The sequence below is a fragment of the Sinocyclocheilus rhinocerous genome, unplaced genomic scaffold, assembly GCF_001515625.1.
Source record: "Sinocyclocheilus rhinocerous isolate Xijiao unplaced genomic scaffold, SAMN03320098_v1.1 scaffold61, whole genome shotgun sequence".
NCBI classification, from domain to species: Eukaryota; Metazoa; Chordata; class Actinopteri; order Cypriniformes; family Cyprinidae; genus Sinocyclocheilus; species Sinocyclocheilus rhinocerous.
In genome coordinates, this window is record NW_015640445.1 from 799,285 (window position 1) to 817,991 (window position 18,707).

The window sequence follows — 18,707 nt, forward strand, 5'->3', positions numbered from 1 at the left end:
GCCGCCATGTCGTGGAGACGCTGTGTGTTTCGTTGTGAAAGCGAAACTACTTTGTTTGGTCTTCCAAAAGAGGACGATATCGCTTCGTCATGCCTGGAGCTGATCCGTGTTGGTCGCTAATGAAATACATCAACTTCGCGCTGTGGATCGCTGGATCGGCTTTCACCGTGGACGAAGCGGAGTCCAGCCCGGGGTCGTCACATGTGGTTGCCGCAAGCCCGCCGGCTCGAATCCTTCTTGAGTTCCTCACTCAAGCCTGCCCACCGCCGCTCACTCTAGCCCGCCGTGTGTGATGCTGTGTGTTTCGTTGTGAAAGCGAAACTACTTTGTTTGGCCTTCCAAAAGACGACACGACTAGAAATTAGGGGTTAAGTTGTATTTACAACACTGTTCCAGAACAGTTCAACCCAAATATTCGTTTGTGTGCAGCACATTTTATGGAGGACTGTTTCCTGATCCTGGTAGAGTAGACTACAATGCCGGCTGTTCTGACTCACAGACTGTAAGTAAGTTTTCATATTTTGAGTTTTGAGCAGTGTAGAGTAGCGCTTGTTTGTCATTTCTCCGATCACAAATGCAGACATGGTTTTATGTTTACGTGGTGCGATGCAACGCAACTGCATAAACACATCTCATTACACCAAATACACAAAATAATGTTCTTTTTTGTAACATCATATGACCCCTTTAAACTTGCTTCATGCTTCAGCTCCAGTCTTTAATGCAGCAAATCCTGTATCTTCACTGGCTTCATGAACTGTACTTCTCTTCTCCTCTCAGGCATGGTATCAGTGCTGGACCTGATGCAGGGTGGCTTCCCCTCCCGAGCTCCGTTTCATGAGCTTTACAACATGTACAAGCAGTACATGCCCAACAAGCTCACAAGGCTTGATCCTCGACTTTTTTGCAAAGTAAACCTCTATTGTTTATTTTTATCTTGATCGTTGCATCTAAAATTAATAATAGCTCATTCTATTCTTATTGTTATTCACCTAAAGTTCTTGTGTACATAATTAGGATTAGTATGATATATGGTGGCTAGGTGGATTAATTTTTAGAAAAAACTACATGGCCTTTCATATCCATGTGCCAAAGCACGCACAGAGTAATCCCTCATTGATTTCCATGATAAATGATAGTGGTTTATCATTGGTAGTTACAGATACATTTGAAAGTCAAATTACATTTTAATCATACACCCATGGTTAAATATAAAGTATTTACTTAATCATAAAATGTACAATTAGATTCCACACGAATACCGTATATGATTAGGCTGCAATTAATGATTGATTGTAATTATTGAAAATTGCTTCTTTATTCTGATGATCATGCTTGTAATGCAATGTCTAGACTGTAGAGTATAATCAAGGTTTAACAATAAGGGCTTTTTCCCTGCTGTCTCTCTCAGGCCTTGATTTGGGGTTTTTACTGAAGCATATTTTATGAGCATTTTTTAATGTTTGGTCTTTAAATGTTGTTTTTCCCCAAAAACTATTTCCAACAATTTATGTTTTTCATTTGCTATAACAGCTGGAAATTTTACCACTATAATGTAACTTTTTGACAGCTACAAACTTCATAAAAACTTTAGCTGGGTTACAGTGTGTTCATGGTGTTGTTTGAATCTATTTGGTGTTTTTGAAAAGTTGTCAGTGACAAATCTTAATTATGTCTTGGATCAATGAAAAGGAAAAATCTTTTAAAAGTCTAGTTTAAAATTCTTCGAGATGTGTTACTTAAAGAAAAATCAGGCCTTTAGTTTGGATTTTCAGTTAAGCATTTTTAGGAGCTTATTTGTTTTATAAATGTCATTTTTCATGAAAATTCATTTCATTTTTCCCCCAAAAAATCTGTTTACAACAATTTATGTTTTTCATTTGCAATACCAGCTGGAAATTTAACCACTATAATGTAACTCTTTGACAGCTACAAACTTCATAAACACTTCAGCTGCAAAGTGACAGAAAACATTACTCACTTGTTTATTGTTTTCAAATCATTCTGATTCTAACTCACAATTCACTCTGGCAATAATGTTCAAAACAGCACAGAAAACCAAATGTTTAAGTTTCCAAGGCATAAAAACATCAAATGTAACATCATTGAAATGAACGAGCATAAGCACAGGCTCGACGCCGTCATGCCATTCTTGTTGATATCTGATAGACATTTAATAAAGTACACACTGCACTGTCTGATTATATTGTCTCCTTCTGCAGGCTCTGTTTAAAGCACTTGGCCTCAACGAGAACGATTACAAGTTTGGCTTGACCAGGGTTTTCTTTCGCCCCGGGAAGGTGATAATTTCTTATGATATTTCTCATGAGGGTTGGGATAATACAAGACTGTTATAACCGCTGTACTTTTTCATTAAGCTGGTGCACATGGGAACCTCGTAAATGCAGCTATATAAATCCTAACGTGTGTCTGTGTTTGCCTCAGTTTGCAGAGTTTGACCAGATCATGAAGTCCGATCCGGAGCACCTGGCCGAGCTTGTAAAACAGGTCAATAAGTGGCTGGTGTGCAGCCGCTGGAAAAAGGTCCAGTGGTGCACACTGTCAGTTATTAAATGTACGTCACCCTTCATAACCTCAGTAAACTGCCTTTCATAAAAGCAGTTAAAAGCATCCCATGCCCTCCTATTCACCTGTGCAGTGTTACAGTTTGATGAGTAGGCATATTTTTCCTCTTTCTTTTACTTGGCACAGTGAGGAACAAAATGAGCTTCAGGGCCAGTGCCTGCATCAAGATTCAGAAGGCTGTTCGCATGTGGCTATGCAGAAGAAGACACAAGCCTCGGTATGTACACACACCAGCACGCCTCTTATTAGTGACCGTGATTGCTCATGCATTGTAAAGTCAGTGTGAGGATCTGTTTTCCAACACTTATGTCAGTGTGGTGTCACTGTGTTGTTTGCATCTGTTTGGTGTTTTTGAAAAGCTGTCAGTGACCGATCTGAATTATGTATTGGATCAATGAAAAATCTTTTAAAAAGTCTAGTTTAAAATTCTTAGAAATGTATTCTTTCATGTTTGTTTCATGTGATTTTGAAAAGCTTTTATACTTTTTTCCAAGAAAGGTCTACCATATTTTTATTACTAGTAAAAGATCTACTAGAAAAGATCTTAAAGGCACAGTTCACCTAAAAATGAACATTTGCTGAAGGCCATCCAAGATGTAGATGATGTTCTGTTTTTTTGTTGATTCTGAGAAATTTTGCATTACATCACTTGCTCACCTGTTGATCCATTGTAGTGAATGGGTGCCATCAAAATGAGAGTCCAAACAGCTAATAAAAGCATCACAATAATACAGTCTATCAGTTAATGTCTTGTGAAGTGAAAAGCTGTGTATTTATAAGTAACAAATACTGTTTACTGCATTATGACGTTTTTATCTTCAAACCATTGCTTCCGGGTTAATACGAGTCCATAATACATAATATTGCTTTCTCCAGTGAAAAAATCATCCTGTCTGAATCGGGAGAAAAATATGCACAGATCAAGCAGTGTTTACAAGTGAAAACAGTCTAAAATAATTCTAGACAAATAAGTTGGTGGATTTTGATGTGAAAGGACAACAGATTATGGATTATGGACTCGTTATAAAGCCTTGATGGATTTGTTTATTTTAAACACACAGCTTTACACTTCACAAGATGTACATTTATGAACTGGTGTCATGTGGTTTATTGTGATGTTTTTATCACCTTTTTGGACTCTCATTCTGACGGCACCCATTCACTGCAGTGGATCCATTGGTGAGCAACTGATATAATGCTGAATTTGGTGTACAAAGTATGTATTTTTGAATAAACCAATAGACTGGACATAAAAGTGAACACCATTGTCTCTATTCTCTTGGCAGCATTGATGGCATGGTGAAGGTGAAAAATTTGAGGAAGAGGATGGAGAAATTCAACGAAGCTGTAAATGGACTCAAAGAGGGAAAACAGGAAATGAGCAAACAGGTCGAGGAACTGGCCGCCTCCACCGACGCCCTCATGGCCAAGATCAAGGTGAGCTTTTCCACTGGAAAACTGCCCAAGGTTGACAAACCCCCTTTCACCTCCTCCAGCTTACAAAGCACAATGATGTTACACGGTGTAGCTCTTTTCTTAGTCTGCCATCGTATATCGGTTTCCATGCATAATTTAACAGGTGTGTGTTTTTCCATGTCCTGATGAAAGCGGTCTAAAGCTGTGGCTAGAATTGTCTGCCAGCTTCAAGTGTCTCTCTTTTTAGGGCCCAAAGAAAGAGAGCAGAAGCTTTTCATCTCATTCAGCAGAAAATCTAGCTCTCAACAGCAGAGTAAATAAATACAAAGTATGCAAATCGACAGTCGACAATGAGATTTCTGTCTGCAGATCATCATTGACATTCGCACCACACTCTGTCAAGTCGATTTTCAAGGCTTTGCCGCATTATGCCGTTTCTAGTGTTGATTTCTTGCCTTCCTCTGAACTTTCAGCTGCGGCTGATTGAATGCAGTATATGCATTGTTGTATTCTCTACGTGGAGCCCAACCTCATCTGTCAGACTCGGAGTGCATTATTGACAGGGAGCTCGAGAGACATTGCGCCCTCTCCCTGATAGATAGCTGGCACCAGAGCTGAAACTTTTCTACCTGAACACTTCGTTCCTCCCTCTAAATGAGATGCGCTCTGCACTTCTGCACCCGAGATAGCCCTCTTTGTTATTAGCATAGCACGTTTTGATTAGCATGTGGTTTTTGATTGGCCTTTTCCACTGGAAAACTGCCCAAGGTTGACAAACCCCCTTTCACCTCCTCCAGCTTACAAAGCACAATGATGTTACACGGTGTAGCTCTTTTCTTAGTCTGCCATCGTATATCGGTTTCCATGCATAATTCAACAGGTGTGTGTTTTTCCATGTCCTGATGAAGGCGGTCTAAAGCTGTGGCTAGAATTGTCTGCCAGCTTCAAGTGTCTCTCTTTTTAGGTCCCAAAGAAAGAGAGCAGAAGCTTTTCATCTCATTCAGCAGAAAATCTAGCTCTCAACAGCAGAGTAAATAAATACAAAGTATGCAAATCGACAGTCGACAATGAGATTTCTGTCTGCAGATCATCATTGACATTCGCACCACACTCTGTCAAGTCGATTTTCAAGGCTTTGCCGCATTATGCCGTTTCTAGTGTTGATTTCTTGCCTTCCTCTGAACTTTCAGCTGCGGCTGATTGAATGCAGTATATGCATTGTTGTATTCTCTACGTGGAGCCCAACCTCATCTGTCAGACTCGGAGTGCATTATTGACAGGGAGCTCGAGAGACATTGCGCCCTCTCCCTGATAGATAGCTGGCACCAGAGCTGAAACTTTTCTACCTGAACACTTCGTTCCTCCCTCTAAATGAGATGCGCTCTGCACTTCTGCACCCGAGATAGCCCTCTTTGTTATTAGCATAGCACGTTTCGATTATCATCTGGTTTTTGATTGGCAATGCCTCCTATTACCTTACCATCTGGACTGGAGATTACTGTGGCCTTCCTGGCTAATAACGTAGATTGTGTCAATGGCTGTCATTCAACACACTAGTGCTAACTCATCTAGCGTTAGGGGGTGAGACGGACCTTGTCATTGAGTCCCCACCTCTCTGCGGTACAATGATCATTCACAATGTTTGCAACCCTCCACGCACCTCTGGTGCTCTGCCAGATGGCACCAAATCCACATCCAGGTTTAATGAATATCTGCAGGATATTAATACAATTGCGGTGCATGTGGCCCAGCATCACCGCTGTCGCCAAACTAAAGAGTAACCACTGAGTTGCTGACACTTTTTTTGCGAAACCTTGTTCAAATTTGTTTAACGAAGCACAGGAGGAAAAGCTTTTTAAAGGAGCCACTGAGTGGCCTTTTGTGATTAGGATTGGGATTTATACTGTCAAGCTTTGAAAAGTACTTAAAAGTATCATAAATATACAAATGACAAACACTAAATTGTAAGTCTTCTCATGAAAAATGATGAGAAGTTGTTATTTACTGAAAATCCTACAGTACCCTCAGTTTGAAAATCTCATTTTCAGTCATGTTAAATACACACTTGGAAATCAGTGGTGTCTGCCATCAGTGATGTCAAACCTGCTCTGACATGTACAAAGGCAGTATTTTGTTTTAGTTGAAAACAAGCTCAAATGACATTTGTGAGAATACGTTTGGTCAATAACGCGATACATTTTGGTTCCTTGCACAAAACTGTTCTATTGTTAGGGAACACACACAGTTTTACATGAAGAGGCCAATATGTTTCAGTGAAGACCAGGAGTCAAATTTGAAATTCAAGCAGTTTGCTGAAGACTCTACTGAAGCACTTCTAAAGGCTGTAGAAAATGAGTAAGAGGATCCAGCCTTTAGAATACAAAAACTAGTACTTAACATCATATGGATAAAATAAGAATGAGAACAAAACATCAAACTCTAAAACTCTTGATTCATTTGATTGCATGATGATCAAATTAATTAAATACAAAACAAGTGCCTATTTTATTTTCTGGCATCCGGACTAAATGAATAAACACTGTTATTGCATTCCTGCGATATAAATCCACTTTTATTGTATTGTACCGAAGCTCTCATTTTGTGTTTCACAGAAGGAAAGAAACTCACACAGGTTTGTCTTTCTATTGAGTTCAACATACAACACGATCAAGTGTAGTCCGAACAAGTGAGCCTCTTCTTTTCAGTGACCAGTATTGCCTGATTCCTAAAGCAAATGACTCTTATGAACCAGTTCTTTCAATAAACTGCTCAAAAAGACAAGTTACCAGTTTTAATCATGAGTCTGAAACACTGAGAAATTTCTTTTATAAGTAACTAAAGTGGACATTATAACAAAAATGTATCCAAATAAATCAAATCAAATGCAACTCTTTCTTTTCATCTCTACTGTCAGTCTACGGTGATGAGCCGCAAGGAGATCGAGCAGGAGTATGAGGGCCTGGTGAAACGCTCGGAGCAGCTCCTCTCCTCAATGCAGAAGAAGAAGCAGGAGCAGGAGGAGACGGAGAGACTCAAGCGCATCCAGGAGGAGATGGAGAGAGAACGGAAAAGACACAAAGAAGAGGAGCAGTTACGCAAACAGGAGGAAGAAGACCGGCACATGTGAGTCACGTCGCAAGTTTCGAATAGGATGAACCGTACATTAGGTCAGAGTCCCAGTGCATTTGAAAGAAGAACAGGAGCTGAAAAAAAGGGTATGGGAGGGGATTGGCAGAGAGATTAATACATCACTGGAGGGTTTGGTTTGACCTGCTCTCTCTTATGCATTCTCCAGAGTCTGCTGTCATGGACAGCATCTGTCATCGTTTCACGAATCAGGCCATGATGATATTTTTATGTTTATAGTCTTGTCAAAAAATATTCAGTTCCACACTAGTATACGCAACAACTGCAACTTTTATGCTGCTTGCTTTATGTTTGGTGCAGTCCTTCCAAACCTGAAACCCATATGGATTACTAAATTATCTGGATTTAATTATTTATGAATATACACATTATTTATGAATATACACATTTAATGACAGGTCAGAAATTTCAAACCTTCTCAGGAGGTTTTATGTAATGTAAATGCGATTAGATCACAGCTTTATAAGCAGTTGCTGCTCCATTTATACAAAAAGCGCCATGCAAGCTTTTAATTCTAATGTCATTAACAATGATATTAAATTATATAATAATTATATATAGTATAGTAAATAATATATTAATAATAAATGATATATATACACAGTATACAGTAGTCAACATTTGAAGTGGATCAAAAAGTTCATCAAAGTTGTCCTAAGACAAGAACGCATTTTGGTTTTAGGTTTTAAGACAACTTTGATGAAAGGTTTTGATCCACTTCAAATGTTGACTACTGTAGTACAGAATATAGTATATAATAAGAACACCCTGAATGTGGTCATGATGAGATGGAGAAGATCTTTTAGCATGGCCCAATTTTACTCATTGAGAGATACTGCTTTTACTACTCTTTTACCTCATAGATTTATTGGAGCCAACATTAGCTGTATAACTCCAGTTGACGTAAATTAACAACATTGCCCTTAAGTTATTTGCACTCTCTCTATATAGAACTTTTTAAGAATGCTGTCTGCCGTGCCATTATAAATTGAACCTGCCCCTTATAAAATATATTGTAATGTTCTTTGTTTCCTGGCCAGATAGCAATACAAGGTTTTAAAGCTAACTTTTATACAGCATTACACGCATACCATATACAATTATTTGTTAAGTTTATTTATATACATTACCAATTATGACATTTTGCAAAATAACTTAAAATAGCATGTTCATTCTTTTGATGGCTCTCACTAAATATCAAGGGTTTGATATACAGTGGGGTCCAAAACTTTGAAACATTGAAAATCAGGTATTTAACATCCAATTTAGACCTAGAAATTTAGGATTTTTAGGATTTTGATGTAGGATTTTTAGGATTATGATGGACTGTAAAATTAGTTTAAAAATAGGCATACTGCCATTCAAAAGTTGTTTTTTTTTCTTTCTTCTTTTGGAAAGAAATTAATATTTTATTCAACAAAGACACATTAAATTGATCAAAAGTGACAGTAAGGATGTTTATATTTGTTACGTTTATATCTGTTTATATATATTACAGCTTAACTTGATAATAATAAGAAATGTTCCTTGTGCAGAATTTGCACTAAATTAGCACATAAGAAAGAACATATTAGAATGATTTGTAAAGGATCATGTGACACTGAAGACTAGTAATGGCTGCTGGACAGCTTTGCCATCACAGGAATAAATTACGTTTTGAACTATATATTAACATAAACTATAACATGACCTTTTGGTTTTGTTCATATCAGCTCAAGTACCACTGTCATTAAATCATAAGAGGGACATACAAAAGGGGGAAAACTTTTCTCAGACGGTTATGTTAATATAATTTGTAATTAAAAATGTACATTTAAATTAAAAAAGAAAAATAAATTATCTAATGCTCTGAGACTTTTGGACCCACTGCAATGCAAATCACACTCCTTCATTGTGAGCAGCAAACATCCATCACCCTCATGTTTATTTCTTAAAAATCTCCCTATTTTCAAGGTCGAAGATTTGGCAAGGATGCATATAGTGTATCAATACCCAAATCCACGATCAACAAAGTACAAAGAAAGATGCAGCAGATTTAGTTTGCTGTTTGTTAGATGTATATAAATGCATAGGGATTTTGATATGAAAATGCTAACATTTGGTAACGACGGCGACGCTCACCAACAATGCTCACAGTGCACTATTCAATTTCAGCTGCTATTGAAGGGACTCACATGCACTAAAAAGACAAGATACAGTCCAAGTTTCTTTGTGTGACAGTTGTGAATCCACCTGTGGGTGTTTTCACGTCCCTTCCTGTGGGTCATTGATCAGGAGGAATAATTCCCCGCAGGCTGGAGTAGCTCATTAACGGTCCACCCTCGATCTCTCTCCCATCAGGAAAGCCGAGATGGAGCAGAAGAGGAAACAGGAGGAAGAGGAGAGAAAGAAAAGAGAAGAGGAAGAGCGAGTCATGCAGGTGTGTATGTGTATACGTGCTCCCTCTGTGTATTGATTCCTCTCCTCCGCTGACTCCTTCGGCAAACCAAATGCCCACTCCGTCTCACGCTGGCATGTTCAGAGCTGGCCAGGACTGGCTGTTCAGCAGGCATAATCATGACTGTATTGAGCTGCCACAGCGGCCTGTGGGTTTTTTCATCAGCCCCTGCCTGCCTCCTGGGGCTGGATTATGCTGCGTCTGCGGAGTGAAAGTCCTATGTCCCCTCTCTTTTGATGGTGATGCTGTGTTTGGGGGCTTGGCTGACTTCCCTTGCGCTGCTCCCTCTAGATGTATCATCCTGCAGAGAGGCTTTGTGCCCATGCTGCCTCTTTAAAGGCTTCTGTGCTGCTTTCTATTCTATTCTATTCTATTCTACTCTATTCTATTCTAGGGATAAATCTGGTTTAATTCATTTTTGATCTACCATTTTATATTAAAACGTAAAAAAATCTCTATTCTGATTCTTTTCTGTTCTGAGGGTCCTTACAAATTCTATTTTTCTTGTGTGATATTTTCACTGTTCTATTTTTTTAAACACTATTATTTATTAAAACATTCTATTCTTTTCTATTCTATTGTAGGGATAAATCCGGATCAATCCATTTTCAAGCTACCATTTTATATTGAAACGATCTGTTGTTTTTAAAATTAAAATTCACTATTTTATTCTGATTCTGTTGTTCTGAGGGTCCTTACAAATTCTATTTTTCTTCTGTGCCAGTTCTATTTTTTCAACGCTCTTATTTATTAAAGCATTCTATTCTATTCTATTCTATTGCAGGGATAAATCCGGATCAGTCCATTTTCAAGCAAACATTTTATATTGAAACGATCTGTTGTTTTATTAAAATTCACTATTTTATTCTGATTCTGTTGTTCTGAGGGTCCTTACCAATTCTATTTTTCTTCTGTGCCAGTTCTATTTTTCAACACTATTATTGATTAACGCATTCTATTCTATTCTATTCTATTCTATTCTATTGTAGGGATAAATCCGGTTCAATCCATTTTCAAGCTACCATTTTATATCAAAACATTCTGTTGTTTTATTAAAATTCACTATTTTATTCTGATTCTGTTGTTCTGAGGGTCCTTACCAATTCAAGTTTTCTTCTGTGCCAGTTCTATTTTTTTCAACACTCTATTATTTATTAACGTATTCTATTCTATTCTATTAAGAGAATTATTTAATTCCTTCTGTGCCATTTTGATAGCACTTTACAATAAGGTTCCATCAGTTAACTACATTTGTTGAGATGGGCTAACAATGAACAATACTTCTGTAGTATTTTATTATATTAGTTAATGTTTCAACATTTACTAATACATTTTTAAAATCAGAAGTTGTATCTGTTAACATATTTAACAATAACAGTAATGCATTCTGAGCTCACATGAATGAACAATTATATTTTATCAACTACAATTAATTAAAAATATTGATTGTTAGTTGATGTTAGATAAAACATTAACTAATGTTAACAAATGAGCCCTTATAAGTCTTTTAAACCTATTTCCATTAAATGATTTTATTCTATTCTATATTGTGCCAAGTCTTTCTCTCTTCCTTCCTCTATCTTTCTTTCCCATTATATAAAAATGGTCATTATTTATTCTCTCGCCTTGCCTTGAAAATACAATTGTTTCTGTTAACTTCAAAAATATCTTGGGAGTCCTTGAATGAACTGAAGACCTTTGCAAAAGAAAACATTTGCAATTCACTCAAATACTGTTGTCACACTCTTTTATAAAATCTTTATCTGTTATTTTCAGCCATAATACATCACTCTGTTTTCCACCAAGTCTCTCCTGCTTTTAGCAGTTTGATTCATAGCTCAGATTTATCATGACCAGTGTGTGCTGTAACCCTCCCTCTCTATATATGTCTTTGTATATATGGGTATTCAACCTCAGCTGCCTTGCTTTTTCCTCCTATCAGAATAGTGCCTGCACCATTCTTCTTTCTGTTCAAGGTTTTCTCTGTGAAAATGTTCCATCTAAGCTTTTCTCTTCAATCACTCCTTTGCTCTGTTTTGACCTATGCGTTTGGACCACGCTGCTGGACTCTGTCCCAGACTGTCCTCACACATCTAAAACCATGCTGTTCATTTCATTTGTTTTTATTCTTTTTCCTTTTTTCATTTAGCACAGTCTAGACGTAGAATCCCAAGCCGGCTGGCTGCAGTACAGCCTCGATTATACACCTAATCAGACTTTAGCACACAGCAGGACCGTAATGGTTTAATATCCTTTCAGTGGGCAGTGCTATAGATGGGTTACAGTGCGTCTGGGGCAGGGCCGCCCCGCTAATCTCTCTTCCCTCAGATGTACCAGGCGCCAGCGGATGGGGAGATTGAGGGAATTCTGTAGCCTGCCTTAAACAGCATCCTAGTGATTGCGCAGAGAAATGTTACGACCAAAAAGCTGCTGCAACCTTCCTTAAAGTCAGCAAATCAGGTGTTAGCAAGTATACGCTTTTAAATTGAACTTTCCTTTTTAGGAAAACCGATAAAAATATTCTTCATCTGGCACTCGTGGGCATATCAACATTTTCGTCCAATCAAATGCTCTCCAGATTGAGAACGTCCTATGACTAGCAAGTACCACATTATATTTCAAGGCTGTGATGTTAACTAAATGCTCCTGGATATTTTAAGGAAAGGGACAAGTCCTGCCCTGAGTTCCTGTTTAAACAAGAAATGCATCAACACCTTTCCCAGCTAATGCCAGTGTGACGTACCCCGAACGTTCATTTAGGCCAGAGGAGAGCTGGTCCCCTGACAGAGCCTTGTTTCTCAAGGTTTTTTCTCCTTAATTTCTCTCACCTGATGGAGTTTGGGTTCTTTGTCTCTGTCGGCTTTTGTTTGCTTAGTTGGGTCTAAAAAGCACTGATACTGTCAGATGAGAGCAAAACTTGAACGGAATTGAGCTGAATAATGACACTACTGTCTCCTGTATAGCTTCTCTTAGCGGAATCAAATTTATTCATAATTCATGAATTGTTCAACATTGATGCTGTTATTGAAGTGAAATTAATGAACATTGAACTGACTTAAAGGGATAGTTCACCCAAATATTTATTTCTTATGTTGAACATAAAAGAAGATATTTTGAAGAATGCTGGTAGTCAAAATATCAGCTGATGGTTCCCATTGACTTCCATAGTATTTCTTTCCCTACTATGGAACTCAATGGCAACCAACAACTGGTTGGTTCTTCAAAATATCTTTGTTTGTGTTCAACATAAGAAAGAATCTTATACAGGTTTGGAACAACATGAGAGTGAATGAAGCTGAATAAAACACTATTGTCTTCAGTTGAGGTGCTTATCGCTAATTGATTTTTTTTTTTAAATTAATTTACACAGTTTTTGAGCTGAACTGATCCAACATTGAACTGAATGGAGCTGAATAATTGTCTTGCTACAGAATTTTGGATTTGCCTCATTTTTTAAGTTTGCATCATTGATTCTGTTACTTTCTTTTTTAATACTGTGAAGCTGTTTGACAGTGCAGAAACTGCGCCCGTCAAACCATTAAATGGAGTCCAGGCTGGGTTTTACTGGTTAGTTCTGGATTGGTGCTGATCTAGCTAGCTGCTCACCAACAAAATTCAGCAAATCAACTCGCATCTATGTTGTGAAAATGGTCCACAAAGGAGGTTTTGCTTGAGGACACCAGCAAACAAGCATCCAAAAGTCTTTTCTTTTTTAACAGGGATGGTGTCAAACTCATTGGAATTCTTCTTTGGCCCACCACAGTTCAATGCTCTGAGCTCAAATATGTGGTCATTACCGTCGGCACCCCTGCCGGCACCCATTTGTATGCTTGTGTCTCTGTGTGTTGCCATCCAGTTGGAACTGAAAGAAGGCACAGGTGTGGCAAACGCCGAAGGTGTTGAGATTGTGTGTGTGTATTATTGATTTGTGGGAATGTATGTTTGTTCCAGGCTGAACTTGAGATGCAGCTGGCATTGGAGCGGGAGGAAGAGACTCAGAGACAGACCATGTTGGAGCAGGAGAGGAGGGACAGAGAGTTGGCCATGAGGATCGCTCAGAGCGAGGCAGAACTCATCCAGGATGAAGCTCAAATGGACCCCAGCTTGCGCAGGTACGCACAAACACACACACCATAATAAAATAAAGTTGACGTCTCAAACAGCGTCACCGGGTGAAATCAAACAAAGGAAGACTCCACACCGGGTTGTGCCCTGGTTACCATTCATAAAACGCACATAAACCACAGATATTTTTATATGGAGATTTCCATCTGAAAAGCTCCTGTATGGTCTCGAGCGGCAACAGAACAACAAACAAAGAACAAGGTTCTGGCAGACAGCGTTACATAAATGCCATGAATCATTTTTACTGCGGCCAACTCGTGTGTCTACAAAAGCAAGTAAACAGAAACACGAGACGCCTGCGGTGCAGCACCGAGAGTCATATTTAATTTAGTTAATGGAAGTGGACAAAGAAGTGTCGCCTGTTCCTACTTTATGTATAATAAAATAAAAGGCTGTTCTGCTGTTATTACACATGCTAACTGGGTGCTGAGAAGACCGTGTTGTCATCCAAACCTCTTTTTTTTTTGCTTCCTCTCCCCTCCAGTTATGGTACCACAGGTGTTTGGTTCTTCACAGAGATGTAAGGGCTAGAACAGGCCTCTTTTTTCCCCCCCTAATTTTCCACTTCATTCGGTCTAACCACACTCACCGACAATCACGTCCTGTCCTCCTAATCTCACCACAGCCTAGATAGAAGATTACTCATAGAAAGTCACAGTAAACAATGGGCTAATTCTTAGTTTTGATATTAACCTAATTACTTCATAAAGTACTTGAATAAATTCTTTTCTTGCAGTTCTTGAATTAAATAGAGACTTAGCATGTGGTTATATTTGTAGATTTGTGTTTTCCAACAGAAATGGAGCATGAACCAGTGAAATCAAGGACTTGAGTATTAAAGTTTTTTTTTTCCCTACAGGTGTCGACCAATTACATTTCTATTAAAATCATTCTTACTATTGTTCATACTTTGAACAAACCCCCAACACTAAATATTAGGGCTGTTAAATGAATTAATCGTGCTTAATCGAGTCCAAAAAATGTTTGTGTTTACATATTGTATGTGTGTGTACTGTGGATATTTATATGTATATATAAATATACATACATACATACATGTATATATTTAAGAAATATATGTAATATATATTTATATATAATATAAATCATATATAAATATGAATGTATGTTATTTATATATGAACAATATAATCGATTTGACAGCACTACTAAATATTATTCTTATTATCCTATTAATATACAATAATATAAAATTTTTTTGCTTGACAAATGATAAAAGAGACACAAAAATCCCATAAACTTGCACTAAATGAAGGATCCAAGTCATATCTACAGATCAGATTATCATAGAGACTTGAGAATGGGCTCTACAACACAATATAGAATGTATAGGAATGCTCCGGCAACCACTCAGAACACTCTATTGTTGTGGTTGCAATTTATTTTACAATCAAGCACTACTCATGTTTCCTCAGAAAATGTTAAAATTTAGTTGTGGGTTAGTAAAAAAAAAATCATGGAGCTTTTAGGAGTCTCTTATAGGTGTTGATCCATTTCAGTCTTATTTCCTTTTTCTCTTTATGTTAGGAGCTCAACAACCCTATTTCCATTTACTTATGTTGCCTCAAAATATATGTTGGATGTATGCATGTCTCAAGCTCTCAGCATGAAAATTTTCAGCTCTGGATGATGGTACTAAAGACACTTGGCTTTGCATTTTAGTGTTTAAGGGTTGCTTTAAAAGGAATGAGAATTTTGTTGCAGTGTGTTTATGATCCTCCTCCTTGTGCTGTCATCTGGAGTCATCAGTTTCAATTAGCTTACAGCAGAGGGAAATCTGTCACAATAAAATATGAGCCTGTTTGGTCTTCTCTGCACCCATATGAAATGCCCCATATGGCAGTTTACCAGTGCTGTGGAGTCATTAACCAGAAGCAGTGGTGCTTCTAACTAACTGTATTTTTATAGTAATAATTCTAGAGGTTTGGTTTGTACAGCTCTTTTGCAGAATTTTATATTTACATTTTTATTTCATATTGTATTTCTGCTGAATGCTGTAGTCACTGAATGCTTTAAACAGTGCTTAAAATGTATGAATATCATTGCTTTGCATAAAATATCAAATCAAATGACATCTGCAAACAAATTATGGTAAAATGCAGTCTCAGACACTTTTGTTTACTTATCAGTCTTGAAAATGGTTGCACTTCTTAACATTTTTGTAGAAACAGCATTTATATGAAATTCAAAATCTTTTGTAACATTAATAATATAATGTAATATAATATAATAAACAGTCATTTTAATATTTAATAAAATTACTCTAAAAACTTCTATTTTTAAATCTCGGAAAATGTGCTTGTGCTACAGTATCTTTACAATTAATGCCACTTGGTTTGATATTTTGGTGTGTATATATATATATACATTTTTAATATGTAGATATTTTTGGGGCCGCTGTATATTTTAAAAGGTATTTCCCCCCTTAAATAGCTTTAATGGAGTTCAGTACTTTTTGTTATTAGTTTGTAATGTAGTAATTACTTTTTTAAACGCTTGCTCGACTGTAGTTTAACTGCTTGGAATTATGAGTAGCTTCCCCAGCACTAGTGTTGACATTTCATTTCTGGTCCTCTGTGTGTTTGTGTTAGCACTCCGCTTACCCCTGTATGAGTGGGTTAATCAGCAGGGTTGCTGGTTCAGAGACTTCTCTCGCAGGGTCTCCGTTAAGCTGCTTTGCTCTTCACAGCTGTCAGAGTCGACAGAGTGTCCCTACATCCAGTGTCACCATGTTCAGCCATGCAAGAGCTCCTCCCAGACACACACTGACAACCCGCCGTCTCTTCTGGGACTCCTGTCACAGCTTTTATATGAGAAAGTTTGCTTTAAGGCTGTAGGGTGACATCATCACTTTATGACTTTAAATCTTGGCCTCAGGTTCTAGAATAATTGTCTTCTGTGGAAATGATTTGGCAGGTCTGTCTTAAGTAGGATGGGAATTATGTGCTTGTTATTGAAGTCAGCTAATCAAACAACAATCTCCCATAAGGTTATCGTTAGGGTTGGGAACCGAGAACCGGTTCTTATTCAGATTCTGGTGCGACACGTGACCAAGCGCTGTGAGCAGCCTTGCGCCGGCGTTTCCCGTGAAGGATGTCACAAACCAAATAACTGAAACGCCGCCCTGCCTCTTTAATTACTGAGCACATTTAATGTTTCCCATGACGCGCACTCCACAGACACGCCGCATCGCGTCGCGTCTTTAACTGCCGAACACATTGTTTTCCACGACTGTATGCGCACTCGCATCTTTGATAACTGTGCACTGTTATATAAGTATAACAGTTAATATTTCATTAATTTAGGGAAATGAACAAGTGTCTTAGCCCTCAAGAGACTATTTGGCCAACCAGCTTATTCCTGCTTGAAAAGCAAAATGTTATTGATAGTGTAAAAGACATCAACTTTGAAGCACATGTGATTGATGGACTAGCATTACTCAACATTACTTACTACCTTCCAGCAACACTACATTCAATGAAGGTAAAAGAGTAAAAAAAAAAAAATTGTTCATTTAAATGGAACCGGAATCATTAGGCAAAACTGGAACCGGAATCAGAACTGGAAAATTTCTAACGATACCCAACCCTAGTTATCGGAGTTCATCATTAGCGGTGCTTATCATAGCATCATTATTATTCCTCATACCATTATGTTTGGGGTTAGAGGTGTAGGACAAATTCAGATCAGGCTGTGAAAAAAAAAATCTCATAGGTTTACATTAAAGCAGGGATGCTACAGCAACTACCCAGAACACCCCAGTATCAAACACTCTGAACACACAGCAACTACCTACATGTAGTAAGACCCTAGAAACATGGTAACAAACATTCAGCACCTAGCGGTGCCTAGAAACTTGTTGAAAACTTCCCAGAACACCTTAGCAAACACATATTTCCCTGGAAACCCGCAACCAGTTTTGCACAGGCAAGCACTACTGACATTTTCTTAAAACAAATGTAGTTTGTATCCATTAAAATGGTTGAATATTTCTCTCCTCATGCACAGGCTTGTTTGCACCAGTTCAGCTTCAGTGAAGCTTCACATCTAAAATGTTTTCTCATTATATTGGATTTACGTTGAATTGCTATTTTCAATTGCCTATTTTCAAAACAGTTAAATTTGTATTTGTTTGGTCAGTTTAAATGACAAATCCTATAACTCTGTGCACACTCCCACTTTATATTAAATGGCCTTAACTACTATGTACTTACATCAGAAATAAGTACCATGTACTTACTGTGTTCATATTGTATTGCAAAACACTTTTGCTGCTATCGAGGTAGGATACGGGTAAGGTTAGGGACAGGTTTGGTGGTATGGGTAGGTTTAAGGGTTGGTTAAGGTGTAAGGGATGGGTCAACAGTGTAATTACAAATGTAAATAGTGGTCGACCGATATTGGTTTTTTGACAGCCGATGCCGATACCTTGGAAAGCAGGGTGGGCGATGGTCGATATAAAGTTTGTCGATCGCACGTCTCAATGAAGCTGAACTCTCCTCCTGTCCGTATTCAATTCGCACGGATCGACCGTCATGCAGAGTACACGCAATCGTGCAGGATACAAATGCACACTTCATAAGATCTCACAGCTGGATTCGACTAAGTTTGCAAGGTTTTTGAAATTAGATGTTCATTAGTCATTCAAAGACTTGTTTAAATGATATAAATGCGTATTTGCTGTATGCTGACGGCAAACGAGAAAGACAGCACTACTATTATAATATTTGCCTTTCTATTACTAACAATATATAAGAAATCATTATAATAATTTTTTGTATACATTTTAATTCCTTTGTTTAACAGTTCTATCTGATTATTAGACAGACTTCTGTCCGTGGACAGAACTGTTAACGACGACAGTAGGGATGCACCGATACCACTTTTTTCAGAACGAGTCTGATACCGATACTTTCCTTTTTGTTACTCGCCGATACCGATACCTGTATTTTCACAGCATTTGTAATTTTTTTTT

General features: G+C 37.8%; 1 protein-coding gene across 1 annotated transcript in view; it reads left to right on the top strand.

Moving 5' to 3' along the window:
• LOC107752750 (unconventional myosin-VI-like) overlaps positions 1–18,707 on the top strand; it is a 57,190-nt gene that overhangs the window by 31,613 nt on the left and 6,870 nt on the right. Inside the window, exons 20-28 of the mRNA XM_016568790.1 lie at positions 781–911; positions 2,223–2,300; positions 2,446–2,575; positions 2,713–2,803; positions 3,873–4,023; positions 6,917–7,125; positions 9,490–9,568; positions 13,538–13,698; positions 14,196–14,231. Coding sequence (XP_016424276.1) covers positions 781–911; positions 2,223–2,300; positions 2,446–2,575; positions 2,713–2,803; positions 3,873–4,023; positions 6,917–7,125; positions 9,490–9,568; positions 13,538–13,698; positions 14,196–14,231 — 1,066 coding nt within the window. The remainder of the gene's footprint in view (positions 1–780; positions 912–2,222; positions 2,301–2,445; positions 2,576–2,712; positions 2,804–3,872; positions 4,024–6,916; positions 7,126–9,489; positions 9,569–13,537; positions 13,699–14,195; positions 14,232–18,707) is intronic.